We start from the raw sequence: 25991 nt of genomic DNA, 5'->3' as shown, positions 1-25991 counted from the left end.
AAATTTTTCTTTCAACATACTATTATTTCATTCTCCTCGAAATAATTTACCTTTGTAATTTTTAATATTATGCTTAGAGTTTAAAAAGTGACTACCTGTGCCTAAATATGTATCACAAAATATTTCTTACACTGGTCAACACAAACTAGCCAGAAAAATATTTTCATTTGTCAATATTCCTTTATTCATTAAGTGCATTTTCTTAAGTTAGCTCAAATAGCTTTGTTGATGATTGTTAACATCCAAAACTCTATGCACAAGTAAAGGAGCAAGAGAGAAATTTCCTACTTCTCATGACATCTGTTGCAGAGGCGCCAACTCAATCCTGTCAATTGGCTTCTGATTTGTTTTGATGAGAATGTACAGATGGAGCTAGTGAAATAGACTTTACCACATAGTAAGTTGACCCTCTGAGACTCAAACTTACTTCCCTGGGTCTCCCTAGCATAAAAAAGATGAAAACAGTGTAGCTGCCGCATAGGGGAGAGATATGAACTCTGTATCAAATTAAAGCTTCATTTATCCCCAAAGTTGTGTGCTTAGATCTCTGCAAGACACTTCTAATCAGAGGTTGAAGGGGAAGAAAGGCATGCTTTCCTTTTCTTGATACACCCAGTAAAGGACTTTCTTTCCTTCTTTTCCACTAAGTGGTAGGTGATACAAAAAATAGTTAACTGAGATCAATTATGCTTAGATAGAAAGAACTAAAATAAGATTATATAAAATTGAAACTGTGTTTTAGTCTTTTTCCATATTTCTGTTTTAGCTATGTTAAAGGTATTTTCACAGTGAGTTTACTCTTATATATTCAAACCCTTCTTTTCCAATGACTTATTTCCGTCTACTCATGAACACACTGAAATATCTTCCGCTGAAAGAAGAGCAAAAGCCAAGCAATGGCAAGACCTTTTTTTGTGGAACCACCCCCAACCCTCCTTTAAGACTTTGCCTTGAATTTATCCTTATGTTATGGTGAAATTTGTAAAGAATTGTTGGTTATTATGACATTGGTGGTCATTCCCAATTTGAATTCAGGACATCACTCATCACTAACTCCACAAGCAGCATGCTCCTGCTTTCCACACCTGGGTCTATCCCTCCAGATATGCACATTTGTCAAGCTCCGCCCCATATTCCTTAAAGTCTTTTACAACACTGTGCCTTTTACAAATGTTTTCTTCCTTAGAAAGTCATTTTCCAGCTTCTTTACCTAAAAGATAAACTCCATGATCATTCCAAAGGACGCAGTTTACTTTAGTTCAAGTAAAGTTTTATAAAGGGAATTCTACATGTATGAGACAGAGAACACAAATATATATATATTTGCCATGAAGAGCCATGCAGAAGAGAATCAGGGAAGTCTTTTTAAAGAAATAAGTAGAGTTCACTATCTCCTCCACAGAGAAGCCTTTCCACAATCCCCCCAGGAAGAACTCATATTCTTGTCTTTTCATTCTTATAGGACTCTGTTCATATCTGTCATGTTCGTTAGTCTATCATGGGTCTTATGTATTATAGGTGTTCAGTAACTGTTTGTCAAATATAAGTACAATACATTTCTTAAACAGCAATTGTTATGCTACAGTGTATTATAATTGATCTATTTACTTGTTTGTAAAATTTTAGTAAGAACCTCAAATAAATTCCATGGTGAATTAGACACTTTGCCAAAAATTATCAAGGCAACTCTAAACATGTGACCTACCTTCTTAGGCTTTTTTGTTTGTTTGTTTTTTAGTTACTTTTGTTTGCATGTTTTGAGACAGGGTTTACTCTATCACCCAGGCTGGAGTGCAGTGGCTCAATCACTGCTCACTATAGCTTCGACCTCCCAGGCTCAAGCGATCCTCCCATCTCTTTCTTGAGTAGTTGAAACTACACATGCATGCCACCACACCTGACTTATTTTTCTATTTTTTGTAGAGACAGGGTTTTGCCCTGTAGCCAGGCTGGTCTTGAACTCCTGGACTCAAGAAATCCACCTGCCTTGGCTTCCCAAAGTGCTGGGACTACAGATGCAAGTCACCATGCCCACCTAAGCTTTTTTGTTATCCCCAAATTGAAAGCATTGGATTAAATCATTTAAACATTTTTTTTACAGATCTAAAATTGCCTTTTCTACTAATTTGTTATAAATCAAAAACAATTGGAACACATTTATTCAGTATATTTAAGGTAATAATTATCAATTTAAAACTACATCTTGTTAAATGTTGAAATTCTTTATTATTATTAATTAGTTAAGAGCAAGAATATATAGATTAATTCCAGGCTAAGAGTGTATTGGATCTCCGGAAATCACTATTTAAATTTTGTTTATTAAAAGCTGAATGGATTATTTAAGTTGAAAGAAAACCTGGTTTAAGGTTAGCCCATGAAATATACCTACAATATCCCAGTAGTAGGAAAGTGCTACTCATCTCAGTAAAATTCATTGAAGTTAAGTTAGTTATTTGATTTAGTTATTATCAAAATCTTTTATTTTTAAATGCAAATGATTTTTCATTCAACTGAGCAGCAATTATAGCCAACAGGTTTAAATTATCTAGGAAACTTTTAGTCATAGGTTGTGACATCCATATAAACCAAATATATAAGTGATCAACTGTATTTAAAAACCTTACTATTACTTCCAGTGATGCAAGGAGCACTTTAGTTCAAGCGTTGAGTCCCTGTGTATATATTTTAAATATATTAGAAATTATATCATAAAATTTGAGTGGAACTTAACAAAGCAAAAAGGAAATCTTATTGTGACATTGTAAACGTCAGATAACTATAAAAATAGTGCTAAATAAATGAAGTAATCAGAAAATGTCAGAAGACTGAAAAATGTTATGATAAATCAAGTTCTTAAATTATTCTACTTCTATAAAAGAACGTCAAACTTTTAATAGGCCTATATTTGATATTTTGTCTCTCAAGATGAAGTTTTGATAGTATATTTTATATTTTTAAATATATTTTTTATTGCACTTTAGGTTCTAGGGTATATGTGCAAAACATGCAGGATTGCTGCATAGGTACATACATGGCAATATGGTTTGCTGCCTCCACATCCCTATCATCTACATCTGGCATTTTGCCCCAAGTTATCCCTTCCCAACCTCCCTACCCCTCACTGTCCCTCTCCTATTCCCCACTAATAGATCCCAGTGTGTGATGATCCACCCCATGCCCATGTGTTCTCACTGTTCAACACCTGCCTATGAGTAAGAACATGCAGTATTTGTTTTTCTGTTCTTGTGTCTGTTTCCAGATTCATCCTTGTCCCTATAAAGGACACAAACTCATCTTTCTTTATGGCTGCATAGTATTCCATGGTGTATACGTGCCACATTTTTTTTGTCCAGTCTATCATTGATGGGCATTAGGGTTGATACCAGGTCTTTGCTATTGTAAACAGTGCTGCAATAAACATACGTGTGCATGTGTCTTTATAACAGAATGATTTATAATCCTTTGGCTATACACCCAGTAATGGGATTGCTGGGTCAAACAGAATTTCTATTTCTAGGTCCTTGAGGAATTGTCACACTGTCTTCCACAATGGTTGAACTGGTTTACACGCAAACCAACAGTGTAAAAGTGTTCCTATTTCTCCACACCCACTCCAGCATCTGTTCTCTTCAGATTTTTTAATGATCGCCATTCTAACTGGTGTGAGATGGTATCTCAATGTGGTTTTGATTTGCAGTTCTCTAATGACCAGTGATGATGAGCATTTTTTCATATGTTTGCTGACCTCATAAATGTCTTCTTTTGAAAAGTGTCTGTTTGTGTCCTTCACCCACTTTTGAATGGTTTTGTTTGCTTTTTCCTTGTAAATCTGTTTTGGTTCTTTGTAGATTCTGGATATTAGCCCTTTGTCAGACAGATAGATTGCAAAAATTTTTTCCCATTCTGCTGGTTGCAGGTTCACTCTAATGATTGTTTCTTTTGCTGTACAGAAGCTCTGGAGTTTAATTAGATCTCATTTGTCTATTTTGGCTTTTGTTGCCAATGCTTTTGGTGTTGTAGTCATGAAGTCCTTGCCTATGCCTATGTCCTGAATGGTGTTGCCTAGGTTTTCTTCTAGGGTTTTTATGGTGTTAGGTCTTATGTTTAAGTCTTTAATCCATCTGGAGTTAATTTTAGTGTAAGGTGTCAGAAAGTGGTCGAGTTTCTCTTTTCTGCACATGGCTAGCCAGTTTTCCCAACACCATTTATTAAACAAGGAATGCTCTTCCCATTGCTTGTTTTTGTCAAGTTCATCAAAGATCAGACGGTTGTAGATGTGTGGCATTGCCTCCGAGCCCTCTGTTCTGTTCAACTGGTCTATATCTCTGTTGTGGTACCAGTACCATGCTGTTTTAATAATTGTAGCCTTGTAGTATAGTTTGAAGTCAGGTAATGTGATGCCTCTAGCTTTGTACTTTTTCCCTTAGAATTATTTTGGTTATGCGGGCTCTCTTTTGATTCCATATGAAGTTTAAGGTGGTATTTTCCAGTTCTGTGAAGAGGGTCATTGGTAGCTTGATGGTGATAGCATTGAATCTATAAATTACTTTGGGCAGTATGGCCATTTTCACAATATTGATTCTTCCTAACGATGAGCATGGAATGTTTTTCCATCTGTTTGTGTCCTCTCTTATTTCCTTGAGCAGTGGTTTGTAGTTCTCCCGGAAGAGGTGATTTACATCCTTTGTTAGTTTTATTCCTAGGTATTTTATTCTCTTTGTAGCAATTGTGAATGGCAGTTCATTTTTATTTGACTCTCTTTAAGTCTGTTATTGGTGTTAGGAATGCTTGTGATTTCTGCACATGTATTTTGTATCCTGCGACTTTGCTGAAGTTGCTTATCACTTTAAGGAGGTTTTGGGCTGAGATAATGGGGTCATGTAAATATACAATCATCGTCTGCAAATAGAGACAATTTGACTTCCTCCTTTCCTAACTGAATACCCTTCATTTCTTTTTCTTGCCTGATTTCTCTGGCTAGAACTTCCAATGCTATATTGAATAGGAGGAGTGAGAGAGTGCATCCTTGTCTAGTGCCATATTTCAAAGGGAATGCTTCCAGTTTTTGCCCACTCAGTATATTGTCTGTGGGTTTGTCATAAATACCTTTTATTATTTTGTGATATGTTCTGTTGATACCTAGTTTATTGAGAGTTTTTAGGATAAAGAGCTGTTGTATTTTGTCAAAGGCCTTCTCTGCATCTATTGAGATAATCGTGTGTTTTTTGTCTTTGGTTCTGTTTATGCAGTGGATTATGTTTACAGACTTGAGTATGTTGAACCAGTCTTGCATCCCTGAGATGAGTCCTACTTGACCATGATGGATAAGCTTTTTGATGTGCTGTTGCAATCAGTTTGCCAGTATTTTATTGAAGATTTTTGCATCTATGTTTATCATGGATATTGGCCTGAAGTTTTCTTTTTTGTTGAGTCTCCACCAGGTTTTGGTATCAGGATGATATTGGTGTCATAAAATGATTTGGGAAGGATTCCCTCTTTTTGTATTGTTTGGAATAGTTTCAGAAGGAGTGGTACCAGCTCCTCTTTGTATGTCTGGTAGAATTCTGATGTGAACCCATCTGCACCTGGGCTTTTTTTGGTTGGCAGGCTATTAATTTCTGACTCAACTTCAGCCCTTGTTATTGGTCTATTCAGGGTTTCAACTTCTTCCTATTTTAAGCTTGGGAGGACACTTGCAAGTGTTCAGAAATGTATCCATTTCTTCCAGGTTTACTGGTTTGTGTGTATAGAGTTGTTTGTAATAAACTCTGATAGTAGTTTGTATTTCTGTGGAATCTGTGGTGATATCCCCTTTATTGTTTTTTATTGAATCTATTTGATTCTTCTCTCTTTTCTGTTAATCTGGCTAGTATTTTGATGGTCTTTTCAAAAAACCAGCTCTTGGATTTATTGACTTTTTAAAGGGTTTTTGTGTCTCCTTCAGTTCTGCTCTGATCTTAGTTATTTCTTGTCTTCTGCTAGCTTTTGAGTTTTTTTTTTTTAGTCTTGCTCCTCTAGCTCTTTCAATTTTGATGATAGGTTATTGATTTTAGCTCTTTCCTTGCTTCTCATGTGGGCATTTATTGCTATAAACTTTCCTCTAGACACTGCTTTAAATTGTCCCAGAGATTCTGGTATGTTTTGTCTTTGTTCTCATTGATTTTGAAGAACATCTTTATTTCTGCCTTCATTTCATTGTTTATCTAGTCAACATTCAAGAGCCAGTTGTTCAGTTTCCATGAAGTGGTGTGGTTCTGAGTTAGTTTCTTAATCCTGAGTTCTAATTTGATTGCACTGTGATCTGACAGACTGTTATGATTTCCGTTCTTCTGCATTTTCTGAGGAATGATTTATTTCCAATTATGTGGTCAATTTATAGTAGGTGTGATGTGGTGCTGATAAATGTATATTCTGTGTATTTGGGGTGGAGAGTTCTGTAGATGTCTATTAGGTTTGCTTGGTCTAGATCTGAGTTCAAGTCCTGGATATCCTTGTTAATTTTCTGTCTCATTGATCTGTCTAATATTGACAGTGGAGTGTTACAGTCTCCCACTGTTATTGTGTGGCAGTCTAAGTCTCTTTATAGGTCATTAAGAACTTTCTTTATGTATCTGGGTGCTCCTGTATTGGGTGTGTATATATTTAGAATCATTAGCTCTTCTTGTTGTATTGATCCTTTTACCATCATGTAATGCCCTTCTTAGTCTCTTTTGATCTTTGTTGGTTTAAAAGTCTATTTTATCAGACTAGGATTGCAATGCCTGCTTTTTTTGCTCTCCATTTGCTTGCTTGGTAAATCTTCCTCCATCCCTTTAGTTTGAGCCTATGTGTTTCCTTGCCTGTGAGATGGGTTTTCTGGAAACAGCATACCAATGGTTTTTGACGTTTTATCCAATTTGCCAGTCTGTGTCTTTTGATTGGTGCATTTAGTCCATTTACATTTAAGGTTAATATTGTTATGTATGAATTTGATCCTGCCATTTTGATGCTGGCTGGTCATTTTGCCCATTAGCTGACACAGTTTCTTCATTGTGTTGATGCTCTTTACCGTTTGGTACGTTTTTGAAGTGGCTGGTACTGATTGTTACTGCTTCTTTCAGGAGCTCTTGTAAGACAAGCCTGGTGGTGACAAAATATATCTGCAATTGCTTATTCGTAAAGGATTTTATTTCTCCTTTGCTTATGAAGCTTAGTTTGGCTGGATATGAAATTCTAGGTTGAAGTTCTTTTCTTTAATGATGTTGAATATTGGCCCCTACTCTCTTCTGGCTTATAGGGTTTCTGCTGAGAGACCCACTGTGAGTCTGAGGCTTCCCTTTGTGGGTAACCCAACCTTTCTCTCTGGCTGCCCTTAGCATTTTTTCCTTCATTTCAACACTGGTGAATCAGACCATTGTGGGACTTGGCATTGCTCTTCAGGAATATCTCTGCGGTGTTCTCTGGATTTCCTGGACTTGGATATTGGCCTGCCTTGCTAGGTTTGGGAAGTTCTCCTGTATAATATCCTGAAGAGTGTTTTCCAGCATGGACTCATTCTCTCCATCAGGTACACCTATCACATGTAGATTAGGTCTTTTCACATAATCCCATATTTCTTGGAGGCTTTGTTCATTTCTTTTCACTCTTTTTTCTCTTACCTTGCCTTCTTGTTTTATTTCATTGAGTTGATCTTCAGTCTCTGATATCCTTTCTTCTGCTTGGTTGATTCTGCTATTGAAACTTGTGTATGCCTCACGAAGTTCTTGTGTTGTGTTTTTCAGCTCCATTAAGTCATTTATATTCTTCTCTAAGCTGTTTATTCTCGTTAGCGTTTCATCAAATCTTTTTTCAAGGTTCTTAGTTTCTTTGCATTGGGTTAGAACATGTTCTTTTAGCTCAGAGAGTTTGTTATTACCTACCTTGTGAAGCCTGTTTCTGTCAATTCATCAGACTCATTCTCCATCCAGCTTTGTTCCTTTGCTGGTGATGAGTTGTGATCCCTTGGAGAAGGAGAGGTGTTCTGTTTTTTGGTGTTTTCATCCTTTTTGCATTGATTTCTTCCCATCTTTGTGGATTTATCTACCTGTGGTCTTTGTAGTTGGTGACTTTTGGATGGGGTCTCTGAGTGGATGTCCTTTTTGTTGATGATGAAGTTATTTCTTTCTGATTTTTAGTTTTCCTTCTAACAGTCAGATCCCTCTGCTGTAGGACTGCTAGAGGTCCAATCCAGACCCTGCTTGCCTGGGGGTCACTTGCAGCGGCTGCAAAACAGTAAGGGTTGCCACCAGTTTCTTCTGTTATCTTCATCCCAGAAGGATACCCACCAGGTGTCAGCCTGAGCTCTCTTTTATGAGGTGACTCTTTGGATATATGGGGGTCAGGGAGCTGCTGTGTGAACTTTCTTATGGTTTTATTTATAGAAGTATTGTTAGAACTGCCTCAGTAATGGCAGTCTGCCTCAGAAATGGCGGACTGCCTTGGCAATGGTGGACTGCCTCAGAAATGGCAGATGCCCTTCCCCCAACAGAGCTGGACCATTCCAGGTCCAGCTGCACTTGCTGCGAAACTCTCAATGCAGAGCATTTCAGATTGCTGGTCTTTGTGGGGGTGGAACCCACTGAGCCAGATCACCTGGCTCCCTGTTCAGCCTTCTTTCATTCAGTTGAATGTGCAACTTTGTCTCCCAGGCGTTCCAGGCACCAGCTGAAACAGCCGTCCAAATTTTTGTGAGTTTTTGTGTGAAGACGCACTGTACCAGCTGAAACAGCCATTCTGGAAGCTTGTGGCACTTTTCAACCTGGGAATCTCCTGGGCTATGGGCAGTAATAACTCATTTGGAAATGTGGTGTCACCCTCTGCGTTGTTCTTACTGGGAACTGTATTCCAGAGTTGTTCCCTATTTTACATTTTTTTACTGGTACAAATTGGATGTGTGGCAAATTCAAAACATGAATGTAATTTTACTTAAGAAAGTTAAGGGAAGCCTGATCATATTTAATGCTGTCTTTGAGCAGTTTAAAAATTAAAATTTTAGAGAAAACAATTAATAACTGACAATATTATAAATATTTGTAATGCAGTCACGTATTGCTTAACAACAGGGATAGGTTTTCAGAAATGCACCATTAGGTAACTTCATTGTTATTATGCGCAAACACCCTAGCACGTACTCACATAAACCTAGGTGTTATTGCCTACTACGCTTCTGGCTATATGGTGTAGTGTATTCCTTTTAAGCTACAAACCTGTACAACATATTACTGTAGTGAATACTGTAGGCAATTGTAACACAAAGGTAAGTACTGTATGTCTAGGAATAACTAAACTTAGAAAAGGTATAGTAAAAAACGTGGTTTTATAATCTCATGACACTACAATGGTATATACAGTCCACTATTGACTGAAATGTTATTATCCAGCACATGAGTATATTAGAATTATGTTTATAAAAGTTATGAACGTTTAACTCTAAGTTAAAAATCACATTTATTAATTTCAAAGTGATGTTAAGATTAGATAAAACTGACATTTTACCTGAGGCACACCAACACAGTAAATAACTATATACTCACTGCTGTTAGGTATTTTTTGAAGAAACTGAATTAATAATGGTTGACTGATTGTTTGAAGCCCCATTATGTGATTCATTGAATCCTAGTGATTGTATCTCTTGTAACCCTTGAAATCCATTTTTGAAGGACTGATAATCATATATAATTTTTTATTTCTGTTTTTGTAATATTAGTGCTAACATAAGGAAAGCAAATTAGTAATTAATATTATAGATGGTCAAATAATAAAGAAATTCACTGATGTATGTTTCTCTTTCCACCTATTAAGTTGCCTATTTTAATTGTGGGAAATATAGTCACAGTTTCATAAGTTTTATAGGAGTTTTGTGTAATCTTTATATAATATTTGTTGGTGCTACGCTACACACACATATATGTAGTGGAATGTATCTGTATAATCTAAAGTTCCAAATAATGCATGCTAAAAAATTTTTCCTGGAGTGACGGCTGTAAATGGTATACTCTAATTTAGTTAAATTCACAAACTCGAAGAATTAAAAACAAGAAAAAAATATTTTCTTATCAAACTTAAAATTAAAAAGCAACATACTCTGTCCTAAGAAATATGCTTGGAAATGACATTTTTTAGCATATTGCCCATTGTCATTTCAACCTCCATCTTTAAAAGCATCCATTCTTGTTAAAAATATTTTTCACTGCTGACAATAACAGAACAAAAAATTGGTGGGAAGAAATTAAAATTTGTCTTCTAATAACACCAACAAAGAATTAGAATATAATTTTTTTATCTTCTTTATAATCCATATGATTTAGAGAAATATTTATTCAGTCTCTCTACCACAATTATTGAAGCCTGTATACTTGCTGATCAACAGAATTCATTATACTCAGCCTTTTAATCCAAGGAAGTAAAAATTTGTAATTATTTAAAAAAATTAGAATACCTCATGAAAACAATCATATTGATAACATGGACCTACATCATGAAAGATAAAAGATGTTATGGGGAGATGATAATGTTTATCCAATACGTGGAGACTTTTTGGCTTTAGAAGTTTATAGAGTCTAATAAGAGAGATTATAATAGTATTTTGTAGCAATATGGAGTAGTGTAGCAAAGGAGTAAAAGAATAAAGTAGCTAATAAAAAAAGTGTTTTAACATAGAACTTAATAGAGATTATATGACATATGTACTAACTTTTGCTTCTCAGTACTCATCTGTCTGGGAAAGGTCTGATTTTAGAAACAAAATCAAATTTTCAAACCCAATGAAAATCAGCAGTTTTCATTGTATTTTCATTTTTGTCACTTATAGTTATAAGAAATAATTTTTGTAATAACAACAAAGGGAGAATTACCCGATTTTTTTTTGTGGTAAAGCTTTAAAATAATTCAATTTAATGTAAATAATTTGTTGAGAAAAATAATAATTGATTGTGAAACTTAACACAATAGCAAGGTAAGGAAGTGCTGGCATGCTTGACCAGTCTTGTCTTTGCATCTTATTTTTTTCATCTGCTTCTCACTTGCCTAAACATGTTAATCAGAAATTATAAAAGGATTTGTCCTGTCTTTAGTCCATATGCATATCTTGCTGCCAAAATATATAAGAAGAAACTTAAGAATTCCAAACATTTTATTGAGTTTACTAGCAACATTGTCAATGACTATTTATTGAATGAAGTGTTTGATGTAATTTAGTTCACAAAATAACATTCTATTGTCTGTCTTCTAGTAAGTTCTGCCTATTCAGCTCTCCCCCACCATCATCCATAGTACTTTGCTAACACCACCAATCACTGCCCTGCTTCTCTAATTTGTGGACATTTGAAACCTTTTGTATAGGTTTAATAATCTGGCATTTAAATAAATGTTCAACTCACATGTTCAGTCTTGAATTGATTCAATCCAAGACTCAACATGTGAGTTGAACATTTATTATTGAATCATATGTTGAGTATTGATTGATTATTATTGATTCAATCCAAGACTCAACATATAAATTAAACATTTTAACTTTGTTTAAAGGAAATTTTTACATATGTAAAATGAAAATCAACAAAGAATATTGGATATATAATAGCTATTAAAGACCTTACATGGCTGATTTACTTAGTACTTCTAAAATTCACTCGTTACCCAAACATAGCAAAACAAAAATGACAAAGCAGAATTTAAAAAAAAGTCTATATATAATTCTGGCTCTTGCCTAATTGTTAAACTTTTACAAAGAAAAAGTAAGGTAATAAAAATAGGACATGAATAAAATCTCAACGAACAATTCATAGCTATCTTTTTTCCAATTAACAAAGAACTTTCAGCACATATTCTTAAAAAAAAGTTTTACTTTTAAGAATACAGTCATTCAAACTGTGAATATCATTTGAAAGGATGATTTACTAATTGCATTTTTAAGATTCTACATGTGAAAACAAGGCATTTTGAATTTCCTTCTAAGTCAGCACTATGTAAGCTCAAGAGAATATTAAATGTAGATTTTCTAACCCTATTAAATATTTAACAGCTTTTCTTCTGTTGTCTCTATATCAAGGGCAAGTCCTGTAAACCTTGGCCTGAAAGCCCTGAAATGAGCTAAATCATCTATGAAAACAATCACTTTTTTTTTTAAATCTAGCTGGAAGATTTAAAAATATGGGAAAGAAACACTCAGTTCACATTTGTCCCTTCGTGCAAGTTTCACAATTTTCCAGATACTTTAGTCCCAAACTGAATATTTTATTAAAATAATAAACATATTTTTTAAGCCTGATACTTATTTGCTTGTTTCTCTTTGTTTGTGTAGAACCAGAATTTGGATATTAAACTATTTATTTTATAAGGACCTTGAAAAAACACTATATATAAAAATCTAGAAGACAAATGAGAAATAAAGGTTAGCTTCATTCTCCTGGCTTCATTGCTCTTGCGCTATTGATGCCCAAAGTTTAGTGTGCATGCATGTTGTGTTTTCATGTATGTATATGCATAAGACACTATTTTAGCAGTCTAGTTTTTCTTTTTTGAATCTTTCTGTTCAGTATAGTTGAAGATTCTTGTTAAAAAAAAAAAGGCCCATTCGGAGAAGACATACATGTTATAAAGAAGAGGTCTTTGACTCCAGTCTCTAAGTTTTTGTTTGCTTCTCTGTAAAATGAGGTAATAGAATCTACTATGTAATATGTTAAGATTAAATAAAAAATAATTTTTAGGACAGATGAATTAAATTTTATCCATTAATATTATTTCTATTAATTTTGGAAGAAAAGTATACATTTTATTTTTTAGGGTTGCCACCTTCTCATGTTAAAGTTAGCATTGCTACTGGTATCTTGAAGCTATTTCTAGTTTCTCCATCACCACTTATTTATCCTATAAAACTGTTATCAGTGGCATAGCCCTTAATTTCTTTCTTTCCTGATACTTCTCAGAACAACAGGTACACAGTTATATTTTGGGAATAGAATTCATTAAAAACAATTTTTAAAAATCATGTAGTTATGATGTCTTGCTGATTGGTTATCAGTGGAAAGCCTATGAATTAGAAAGATTCAGGATTAGCATTCAGGAATATTTTATTTAGCACTCACTGTTAAGGCCTATAAAAGATCTGGATTTTTTTTTCCTGTTTCTTTACTAAAACTGCTTCATTATAGGAAACTAATAGTGGCCTGATTATTTCATCCAATAGACATTTTTATCTTCTCTGAATTCTGCATAAATTGACTGCTAATCTCTCTTACTTGTAGCATTCTCTTACCTTAACATCTCTGACAGTACCCTACTCTTGTCACACAAGCTGACAATCTATTTGCTAGTTTTTCTTAGTTTATATCTTCTTTCCTATTCTGTTTGTTGTTTTCATGAACTTCTTAAAAATCCACTTGAGGAAATTGGTGGAAATAAATAAATCAAGTTTTAGTTAAACTTTATGTTTGGTGTGGCCATAATCTTTGCTGTTATCCCTTCTTAATAGTTACTAAGCCGCAACTCAATGGCATTAACATAAACTATAAATAAAACTCTCTGTTACAAGCTTATGTTCTATCAAAGGAGAAGAAAATAAAATATTACAGAAATGAGGTAAGTGCTATAGTAGAAAATTGCAAGCCCTTATTTTTGACTCAGATTTCAATGATTTGTTCAAAGACCATGTGATTACTGAGTTGAATCCTTGTAACTTACTTAATAGACAATGGGTGGATTCTCATACCTTATTCTTCTCTATGTGTTGAGAGACCACATGTCATGTAGCCTTTAGAGAACTCCACTCTAAACCAGTGAGACAATAAGAATGAAAAAGGCAAGAAATATTTTAGTACTACTACAAAATTATGCTTGACTATATGGACCCCAGAAAAGGTGTCGTGACTAGTAGGGAGTTCCGAGACCATGATGTGGTAACAGTTGATATAGTTAACTTGTTAAGGCATGCAACACTAAAGCTCATTTTTGTACTTCCAGTTATGTAGTCAATCCATCAATCTCTTATGGATATCAAATATGGTTTGTTTCTCATAACAACATTGCAGTTTAAACAGGACCTTCTAGTGTGTGCGGCATGCAGCAAATTTGTCTCTGCTCTCTGGGAAGAGTTTGCAAGTACTTGTAAAAGTGCTCCTCAGACAAAGGAGGAATGGAGACTCTAGTGACTGCCACCCATACATCTGAATAGTAATGCCTGGAGTGTACTAGAGTGGATTGGAGGGGTTCTGCTTAAGCTAATTAGCAAAGAGGAGCAGATGTCCACTAAAAAAAGATCTTAAGGAAGAAACAATACTACAGTTCTAATTTAATATGTAATATGGGACTTCATTGGAGCTACAGATGGGCCTAGCACTCATAACTCATACAGGTGGGATAGAACTTGGCTACCTAGGTATTATGTCATGGTTTTAGAAAAAAAATTACTAAGCAAGGAGAATATGGACAAAAAAGAACAATAATATTTGAAACTGAGGTATTGGGGACCCTTTGGTTTATAGGTGCCTGGACTAACAAAGGTGATACTGCAGGGTAGACAGACATCGGTGGCACTATGTAAGATGTGCTTTAACTGCAGTGACATAGTACTAAAAGAAACAGATTTTTCTGAGTCAGAACATCTCTTAAGCAGGTGTTTGTAAGCTATTTACCTCCCTTCACCTCCATCACTTTCAATTAAGTAAGAACAAATATTTTTGGATAATTTATTTTGGAACATGATTGTTGGCCTCTAAGAAAGACACATTGGGACTCATGGTAGGTAAGGCTTCATAATGTGATTGATTCTATAACCCTAGATGGTGGTAGAGTAGTTCATATCATCCTAAGACAATTTGAATCATGTAAAAATAAATTTATATTAAATATATTAAAGATAAAAGTTTTAGGGGTAATTTTTGATAATTGGAATTTTGAAATTACAATTCTGGTTGTCATGAAATTGCTATATATTGTAAGTTATCATTCTTAAGATTGCAAAGCATGAAATTTTTCTTCAGTGTAATAAAGTATAAAAAATATTTTTATAAAATATAGTAATTACTTTAAATTTCATTAAGAGACTTAGGAAAGCAAAATTATGCTATGTATTTATAATTGATGACTTTTAATTCTAGTTACCTAATTTTGTACACCAGAATTCATTGTAATAATACCAATAATACATCATCCCTTTCTTGCCTGTATCCCAGAAAATTACAGTTTTGTGTGAATGGATAGGCTTTGACTCTAAACAAACTATTACAATTTCAATTAAATCAGTCTGTGGCCTCAAAATAAAAATGTAGAGGGAGGATTGTATATTTACATTGACTAAGGATATAAAGAAAACATGATAGAAGATATTTATCAGGAACCACATATGTCTCAGTTGTCAAAAGTAATATTTGGTATATTGTTTTTATTTTAGGAGTGAATGCTATATTGTTTTATACCTATATCTATACCAATCTTTATAATATATACATGTTTATATATAATCTGTACTTAAATATTTATATATAGAAACATTTTATGTAGATACTGATATAAAACACTATATAATGTGTGATATACACACACATTTGTATAATATATAGATACTGGAAGCGTAATCTTTTTTACTGATTTCTGAGCTTGGTAATTGTGTATGGTAGTTTCATTGAAAGATCAGTTTTCCTTAATCTAATTCAATACCATAAATGTGATAATGTCTGTGGATCAGTTTTTGTTTGTTTTAATTTATTAACTTTAAGTTCTGGGGTACATGTGGAGAATGTGCAGGTTTGTTACATAGATATACACATGCCATGGTGGTTTGCTGCTTCCATTATCCCTTCATCTATGTTAGGTATTTCTCCTAGTGTTATCCCTTTCCAAACCCCATACCCCTGCTATGTCTCCCCCAGCCCCCTGCCCCAATAAAAGGCCTCTGTGTGTGATACTCCCTTCCCTGTGTTCATGTGTTCTCAATGTTCGACACCCACTTACGAGTTCTTTTCTCTTCTTGTGTCAGTTTGCTGAGAATGATGGTTTCCAACTTCATCCATGTCCCTGAAAAGGACATGAACTCACCCTTTTTTATGGCTGCAGAGTATTCCATGATATATATGTGCCACATTTTCTTTATCCAATATATCAATGATGGGCATTTGGGTTGGTTCCAAGTCTGCTATTGTGAACAGTGCTGCAACAAACATACATGTACATGTCTTTATAATAGAATGATTTATAATCCTTGGCTAAATACCCAGTAATGGGATTGCTGGGTCAAATGGTATGTATTTCTATTTCTAGATCCTTGAGGAATCACCACACCATCTTCCACAATGGTTGAACTAATTTACACTCCAACAGTGTAAAGTGTTCCTATTTCTTCACATTCTCTTCAGCATCTGTTGTCTCCTGATTTTTCCATGATCACCATTCTAACGGTGTGAGATGGTATTTCAAGGTGGTTTTGATTTGCATTTCTCTAATGACCAAAATTTGGATAAAGACAATTTGATTTTAGCAGCAGCCTCAGAAGAAAGCGAATTAATTCTCAGCTGTGCATGGACCTGGTAGACAGTGGCCTCTATCTGCTCCTACTTGGCTGGCCTTTGAGGACAGACTTACCAATGAAAGAGATTTTATTTTTCTCTCTCTAGAGATCAGAGTCCTGTGAACAACTAACTCTTGTTAATTCTGGCAAAATTAGTGTGTAAGACATGAATATATGCAAAATTAAAACAATCAGCTAAGTTAATGGTATTGTAGAAAAGAATAAAAATTTAAAACTTCCAATTTATAATTTTTATGGGTTAATAAAATCAACTTAATGGTCACTCAGAATAATCAGGCTTAACCTTCTCTTGGTTATTACTTACTTTAAATTTTGTTTTAATATTAAACCTAGAATGCATGATTAATGTTTTTGTACAGAATTTTAGCTTTTCAGACATTTATGGAATGAATTATAATTTCTCATCAGCAATACCTCTGCTTAATGCCACCCTTACACCCAGCTATAACCCCTCCTAAAAACAGAATATTTCTGTTCATTCATTAGTTATAAGTAATGAGAAAGAACTCTGCATATTGTTGTTCTGCAGTCATTTGTTTTAACTTAACATGATTCCTTGGAGAGCATTCCATGTAAGTACATGCTGTAGTACCTCATTCCTTGGAATGCTATATTACAGACATACCATCAATTGAGAGACAGATATTTTTATTTTTTAATTATAAATAATGCTTCATTAAATGTAATTCTATGTGTCTATCCTTGTAGTTTTATATAAATATTTTTCTACAGTAAATTTCTAAAAGTGGAAATTTTGGCTTAGGATATTACATGAACTTCTAATACTTGAACATTTAAAATTCTGGTAATTCTTTAGTCTCCATTTTATTATTTAAGAAAGAAAAGCAACATGACCTAATAGGAAGGAAGTATTTTCATTTGGAAAAGATAATGTCCTTAGAATAAAAATAAAAATAAATGCAACTTACGTAAAATTATAAAAATTAAAATTCCACTATATTTTAGGTAACTTATTTTATTGATTTTCTAATTATGTTAATTTTCAAATATTAAATTATCTCTCTGACTTCCATTTACAAAATAGAGATAAACTTTGTTTATTTATTTTTTTCATCCTTTATAGTTTGTAGTATAGGCTGCTTTTTCTATTGTAAGCAATAGGAGGATAAAGCATGTTTTAAAAGACAGATTCTGTGTTGGTTCCAATGGAATTTTTGCATACCAAATCAACATAATTTTATAATTTATTATTTTACTAATTCCAAAACAGAGACTGAAGACCTACTTCTTGCTTTAACTCAAGGCCCTGGGGATATAATGTTTAAGTCTCTGAGCAACTTGTGGATATGTGGAATTATTAACATAAGTATGTGAAATTGCTGCAGTATTAGTAATCCTGGGCTAGAGTTTCACAGAGAAAGGACACAGTCTAGTCAACAGTTTCGAATATGTTAATAAGCATTTGTGAATATGTTATAGAGCTCAATTTCATTCATTTTAACAATAAGAGAAAATGAGGAAAATAAAAAGGTACTCCACTTTTCTTCATTTTCTCTTTGCTTATTATACATACCTAGAGATTTGCTTAAATATTTGCATTGAGGTAGATTGACATGAGGCCCTCCATTCAGACCCTGGACTATGAGAACTTCCGCCCCATGGTTGCAGATTAGAAAAAAAATAAGAGTCCTGGGCACTCTCTGCAACGAAATACATGGACAAGACTAATGGAGAAAAATGTGTCTACTGATTAGCCTCACAAGCCAATATTTTAACAGGGTATTTTATTTTGAAACTCCCTGGAATGATGCATCAGATCTGTACATTCAGTTGACATGACACATCTTGTCTGGAGAGCTTTCTAACATTTTAATTATTAAAAATACTTAATTTTATTTTTAATTAAGATCTGGGGGAGTTTTTGGTCTTATCACAGGGAAAAGAAAGAGAGAGATGGCAGTGTGATTCTCTTTCCCATTTTCTTGCTAACACAAAAGCTCCATTAAGAGAATGAATAAAAGGTGCTATTGGCAACATTTGGACCAATAAGCCAGTTCAATTTGCTTTTTAAGTTTGGCTTTTTTGCTTCAATATTCATTTTTCATTGTTTGATTTATATTCTTTACTTTTTATTCACATCATTTCCCACTAGAATGTGGTCTATCTTACTCATTTTCTCATTTGTTCTTTCATTAATTCTTCCACCCTTTTATCTATCCTGCCATATTCAGTACTAACAACAGTGTAAGGAGCAAGAAATACAAAAAATGAATATGACATTAGTCCAGTCCTTAAAGATTTCTCAGTTCAGTGAAGGAAAAAAGACAAATAAATAAAATTTCTTCCCCTCCATTTCTTTCCTTTTTACTTTCTTTTTCTGAATGTTATTCAATCTAACCTGATATTTATCCATTTAAGCTCTGCTCACTGAGCTAGAAACAAAAGAAAACATTTTTTATATCCAAAGAGCCTAGAATTAAGTTCAGATAAAGTGCATCAAGTCTTTGCTAATGCAACTCAAGTGTTTGCCTCTGGATAATTCTGAGTCCTCAAAGCCCTTGGGTCACCCCTTCATTTGATACTTGAACTAAATTGCTAACAAATTGGGTTCCTGTTCCTTCTATGGGAAGCTCTGTAGCTTCCCAGTATCTCCAAGAATGTTCGTGGGAGCTACATTTCTCCTTATTACTTGTCATTCTTTTTTTAAAATTTAATTATTTATTTATTTTTAATTGTATTTTAGGTTTTGGGGTACATGTGAAGAACATGCAAGATTGCTGCATAGGTACACACATGGTAGTGTGATTTGCTGTCTTCCTCCCCTTCACCTATATCTGGCATTTCTCCCCATGCTATCTCTCCCCAACTCCCCACCCCCCACTGACCCTCCCCCATTTCCCTCCAACAGACCCCAGTGTGTGATGCTCACCTCTCATTCATTCTTATTTATTACTCTTCTACGTTTCTTATACCTGCCTCCCATGGTTGACTTTTTGTCCCCCCTTTTTGTCCTCTTCTGGCCTAATACCTTCATTTCTTGCAAAAGAATCAACAGCAAGCTCTTTTTATAAAACAGCCTTATGCTGAAGGCAAAACAGAAGAAGCATCATCTTAAAATTTAATATTCTCAATTGCTATTCTCAAGTTCTGCTACTGGACCTGTGAAGGAATTTCTCATCTGCTGGACATCACATTTTCAGCTCTTCTTCCTTCTCCTTAGACACCTTTCCCTTTTCCCTCTCTTTAGAATTCAACCTCAACTTGGAAATTTCTATCATGTTATTTTCAAGCATACTTTTGTTGTTAGAATCCTCAACCATACAATCTTTGATAAACCTGAAAAAAACAAGCAATGGGGAAAGGATTCCCTGTTTAATAAATGGTGTTGGGAAAACTGGCTAGCCATGTGCAGAAAGCAGAAACTGGACCCCTTCCTGACACCTTACACTAAAATTAACTCCAGATGGATTAAAGACTTAAACATAAGACCTGGCACCATAAAAACCCTAGAAGGAAATCTAGGCAAAACCATCCAGGACATAGGAGTAGGCAAGGACTTCATGAACAAAACACCAAAAGCATTGGCAACAAAAGCCAAAATAGACAAATGGGACCTAATCAAACTCCACAGCTTCTGCATGGTAAAAGAAACAGTCACTAGAGTGAATCGGCAACCAACAAAATGGGAAAAAATTTTTGCAGTGTACCCATCTGACAAAGGGCTGATATCCAGAATATACAAGGAACTCAAACAGATTTACAGGAAAAAAACAAACAAGCCCATTCAAAAACGGGCAAAGGATATGAACAGACACTTTACAAAAGAAGACATACATGAGGCCAACAATCATATGAAAAAATGCTCATCATCACTGGTCATCAGAGAGATGCAAATCAAAACCACATTGAGATACCATCTCACGCCAGTTAGAATGGCGATCATTAAAAAATCTGGAGACAACAGATACTGGAGAGGCTGTGGAGAAAAAGGAACACTTTTACACTGTTGGTGGGAGTGTAAATTAGTTCAACTATTGTGGAAGACAGTGTGGCGATTCCTCAAGGCCTTAGAAATAGAAATTCCATTTGACCCAGCAATCCCATTACTGGGTATATATCCAAAGGACTATAAATCGTTCTACAAAAAGGACACATGCACACGAATGTTCATTGCAGCACTGTTTACAATAGCAAAGACCTGGAACCAACCCAAATGCCCATTGATGATAGACTGGACTGGGAAAATGTGGCACATATACACCATGGAATATTATGCAGCAATCAGAAATGATGAATTCGTGTCATTTGTAGGGACATGGATGAATCTGGAGAACATCATTCTCAGAAAACTGACACAAGAACAGAAAATGAAATACCGCATATTCTCACTCATAGGCGGGTGATGAAAAATGAGAACACATGGACACAGGGAGGGGAGTACTAAACACTGGGGTCTATTGCGGGGGAAGGGGGATGGCCAGCGGGCGGGGGGGGGGAGCTGGGGAGGGATAGCCTGGGGAGAAATGCCAAATGTGGGTGAAGGGGAGAAAGGAAGCAAAGCACACTGCCATGTGTGTACCTATGCAACTGTCTTGCATGTTCTGCACATGTACCCCAAAACCTAAAATGCAATAAAACATTAAAAAATGAAAAAGAATCCTCCTATTTCAGATAATGACTAGTGTCTTTAGCTTTCCCAAATGAAAACATTGCCTCTCTGGCTGGTTTTTGTTTTTTGACCCTCTCTGTTTCCCAGGCTGGAGTACAGTGACACAATCTCAACTCACTGCAACCTTTACTTCCCAGGTTCAAGTGATTCTCCTACCTCAGTCTTCCAAGTAGCTGGGATTACAGGCATGTACCACCACGTCCAGCTAATTATTGTATTTTTAGTAGAGATGAGGTTTCACCACATTGGCCAGGCTGGTATTGAACTCCTGACCTCAAGAGATCCATTCACCTCAGCCTCCCAAAGTGCTAGAGTTATAGGCAAGAGCCACTGTGACTGGCCTCTCTGGTTGTTTTCAAAGCAAAATAATCATCTACTTCTGAGATGAATGTTGTTTTTTTTTCTCAAAATGCAAAGTTGTTTTCTTTTTCAAATATTCTTTTATTTTCCTCTTAGAGTAAAAATATTTATATATTTTATATGTAATATAATTACATAAATTATATATTACAGTAAAATATTACTATAATAGTAAAATAAAAAGAATATTTGAAAAAGGAATCAACTTTGGTATTAATCTGGCAAATTTACAAAGTACTTAAAAGCTAAAGATATATGTAGTTGTAAAAACAGCAAAGTAGAATAATACAAATGCAAAATTATGATGTAGTTCTTTAAATATGCCAATAAAAATATTGATAAATACAAGTACTGAATGACTTACATAAACAAGCAACTATTGGTTTTCAAGGTTTTGTGTCTTAGAATTGTTTATAGGCTGTTCACGTTTCATTTATGCACAAGTATTTGCACAGAAACCAAAATTTTGTCAAAATACACACAAATATGCACACACACAAACATCTCATTACTAAGGAGGTAGTGAGCTATGAAGGCTTTAGGAAGATTCTTTTGAGCCTATAAATGCCTGAAATACTTTAGTCTAATGTAGGGATGGTGAAGAGTATAGTTGGAAAGTAGAAGTCAGTAGGTACATATGGGCAGGACTCTAATGACAAAAGATTTTAGGTGGAATCAGAAATAAACGTGACTCCTAAATCTATAGGATTAGATTATGAAGTAATTTATGAATCAAGAATAATTGATTCTTCCTCTGAAAGATGCTATCTTTTAATGTATACATAGGATCTTAGTAATACTGTTACAACAAATGATTGATTAAAAAAGAATAGTATATTTATTTGTACAAAGGGAAAACTGAATGACAAAAGAATGCTATTATCTTATAAAACATCTGGGAAAGCTAATGGTCAAATTATATTACCAAAACTTAGAGCAGTTGGAACATGTGCATGAGAGAGCAAGTCAAAGCTATGAAAATTACCTGCCTTAGAATACTGTACAGCTGATGTGCTAACTGGTACACTGTAGAAGAAGTTCCATAATTTCAGTGGTTCTTTAAGGCAGACAGCCACAGTCCTAAGATGTTTTAGTCCTTTTGTATACCCCTCACATTTTGGTAGATTAAAACTCAACCAGGAAAAAAGGGAGGTGATTTCAATCTCTTCTTGAACTGTCTCAGCTCTTCCCAGTGGCATGCTTGACAGCATGTTAGGGGCAACTTTGGATTTTTGATATATTCTATTATTTTCAAGTAAGAACCTTTCTCTACTTGACTGACAACTTCCTTCTGCTGAATGACTCTTTTGTTTAGACATTTAAGGGAGAGCCTATTGGTGTTTATTTAGCATGCTAAACCTGAATGTTATCACAGAGTACTAGTGATCTCAGCACTGCTGGCTACAACAGTGCCATTCATTCAAACAACTGGATTTCAAGTTTTCAGATCTTTGATATTAAGAAGTATGTGATCTCAGCCTAAATAAATGGTTTTCAGCACAAGTGTATTCTGCATTTGAGAGTTTGGTGAGAGGAGCAGAATCTGGAGCTAGACTTGTCAGGTTAGTGACTCAGGCTTATCATTTTGTAGTTTATGACCATGGAAAAGTAACTTAAACTTTCTGTCCTGATATCCTCGAATTGTAAAATGGAGTAGGAGGACTAGGGCTGTTCCGAGGATTGATGTGAGCTTCTGATACTAGTAAGAACTATATGAGTGCTTTTAACATTATTCCGTATTGGTAGGTGTGTGTGTAGTCATGTATTATTGGCTGGAAATGAATTGAATTTAAGAAAACCTTTGCAACTTTATAGTATGTTACTCTAACACTTTGAGATCCATTTTCAAGACAGGAAGACATTGTCATTCAATTTGCTCCTTTACTGGTTTTCTCTCCTTTCAGTCTTATCTATTCTTCCCCGTTAGATTTGCACTTTTGGACAAGTCTCCACCTGAAGTTGATGTAATTTACATGGCAGGATATACTGCAAAGATTTTTTTTCATGCTGATACCTTATGATATCCAGAATATTTTCTATACAAATACAAATCTACAGTTAAATTTGGTAGCTTCCAAATTTCTATCAGTTTCTCATGCACCTTATATTTAAAGGTTTAAAACTTGATCATATGCATCAAGATTTCTAGGATTATAAACTGTTGTCTAAATTTCTCTTTTGTTTTGGTGTGTTTTCATTTGCAATTCCTTTACAGGAATTTTCATGTTTTCTTTACAAGTTATATTTTCTTACACAAAAAACATAATAAATTATATTCCAACATAAAGCAAAACTTTGTATCTATGAGCTAAAAACAGAACCTGAAATACTCTAATTAATGTTACATACATGTATCTTCTTTTGCTTAGGTCATACCCCAAGTGAAACCTCTAAATACGCTGCTATTCATTTTTAATTTACAGGGATTGTTGCTTTTAGATTTGAATCAACATATACTATCATTCAGATCACTGTGGGTTTTATTTCTTTTTCTTCTACAGTTTATTGCTTTTGCTTCTTTATTCTTCATCCTGGTTTCAATTACAACTTTTTGCCTGGAAACACATGAAGCTTTCAATATTGTTAAAAACAAGACAGAACCAGTCATCAATGGCACAAGTGTTGTTCTACAGTATGAAATTGAAACGGATCCTGCCTTGACGTATGTAGAAGGAGTGTGTGTGGTGTGGTTTACTTTTGAATTTTTAGTCCGTATTGTTTTCTCACCCAATAAACTTGAATTCATCAAAAATCTCTTGAATATCATTGACTTTGTGGCCATCCTACCTTTCTACTTAGAGGTGGGACTCAGTGGGCTGTCATCCAAAGCTGCTAAAGATGTACTTGGCTTCCTCAGGGTGGTAAGGTTTGTGAGGATCCTGAGAATTTTCAAGCTCACCCGCCATTTTGTAGGTCTGAGGGTGCTTGGACATACTCTTCGAGCTAGTACTAATGAATTTTTGCTGCTGATAATCTTCCTGGCTCTAGGAGTTTTGATATTTGCTACCATGATCTACTATGCCGAGAGAGTGGGAGCTCAACCTAACGACCCTTCAGCTAGTGAGCACACGCAGTTCAAAAACATTCCCATTGGGTTCTGGTGGGCTGTGGTGACCATGACTACCCTGGGTTATGGAGATATGTACCCCCAAACGTGGTCAGGCATGCTGGTGGGAGCCCTGTGTGCTCTGGCTGGAGTGCTGACAATAGCCATGCCAGTGCCTGTTATTGTGAACAATTTTGGAATGTACTACTCCTTGGCAATGGCAAAGCAGAAACTTCCAAGGAAAAGAAAGAAGCACATCCCTCCTGCTCCTCAGGCAAGCTCACCTACTTTTTGCAAGACAGAACTAAATATGGCCTGCAATAGTACACAGAGTGACACATGTCTGGGCAAAGACAATCGACTTCTGGAACATAACAGATCAGGTAAGGCACGACTTCAAATGCATGTTATTAAATGCTTTATAGACCAGTATGTTCCTTAAGCCAGAAGGCAGTCATTCTCATTTTCAGCAAATGCTCATGAATTTTCAGTCCTAACCCCTTCACAAAATGTGTGTTTGTATCAGGCTTATAGATAGCTAGACTGTAGCAGTTCTAAATGAACCCCAAGTAGAAGACTGCATAGCTGGTCTATAGAGTTTTCCTGCTTCAGTGGGAATGCCCTTTGCTGATGGTGCCAATATTTTCTTTTGCCTGTTTGTTGCTTTTGTGCCAATGTTTCTTTGTTCCCTTGCACGATGTGATGGTATGATATTGGCCATTTTCCATCTTTCATCCTCAAAATGTTGATCTCCATATCGTTTGGCTTGGTGTGTTTGTCTCAGTTTTACCTCTGCCACATGGTGCCATGCATCTCAACCTAATTCACAAGAAGCAGTTATTTAAGAAGAATGGATGCTTACATTTCAAAGGCCTAAACTCCAAACAGGTGATATGGAAGATAACCTTTTTGATAACAAAGCTCTTCCCTGGTAATATCCTGGAGGATTGGTTAAATTTCATTGTTCTTAAATTGAGTAGGTTATCTCATTATAACCCCTTTGATGAAGCTCGATGCCATGTAATATAATTAACCCACAATTTTTCAGGGGATAGGTGATCTGCTTTGGCCACTCAATGGCAAAGTTGAATTTCTCTGTGGAATTCCCTTTTCAGGCATTATGTATTGGGTTCTGTTCTCTCCCAGAACTGAATTTTGAATGATTAATGCTTGAGATTAGCTGAATCTCTGCTTCTCGCCATTGCTGTAGACAATGTAGAGTTGATTGACTAGAAATTGACATCCAGCTGCCAAAGTGATAGTAGTGTCTCCTCTTGTCTACTGTCTGGTAAAGGTAAAATATTTTGCAGATTAAACAATTTAATTAGCTTTTACCCTACTATGAAAATTTAAGTTTTATTGATTCCCCATAACCTCAATATATTTCATTTTTTCTTACATAAAAATGACTTATGGTG

The 25991-nt window shown here is 35.0% G+C and overlaps 1 protein-coding gene across 31 annotated transcripts in view; it reads left to right on the top strand.

Annotated features, from left to right (window-relative positions):
- Positions 1-25991, top strand: part of KCNC2 (potassium voltage-gated channel subfamily C member 2) — a 169129-nt gene that overhangs the window by 133938 nt on the left and 9200 nt on the right. For 24 of the 31 annotated variants that reach the window (XM_017976213.4, XM_009004244.5, XM_035257051.3 and 21 more), the window contains exon 3: positions 24029-24956. In XM_017976213.4, coding sequence (XP_017831702.1) covers positions 24029-24956 — 928 coding nt within the window. Of the gene's footprint in view, positions 1-24028; positions 24957-25357; positions 25462-25991 lie in introns of all 31 variants that reach the window. The other 7 variants (XR_013522355.1, XR_013522354.1, XR_013522353.1 and 4 more) reach the window with 1 other exon arrangement.

The sequence above is a fragment of the Callithrix jacchus genome, chromosome 9, assembly GCF_049354715.1.
Source record: "Callithrix jacchus isolate 240 chromosome 9, calJac240_pri, whole genome shotgun sequence".
Taxonomy (NCBI): Eukaryota; Metazoa; Chordata; class Mammalia; order Primates; family Cebidae; genus Callithrix; species Callithrix jacchus.
The sequence above is the reverse complement of the archived record's forward strand: the minus strand, read 5'-3'. Positions and strand labels throughout refer to the sequence as shown.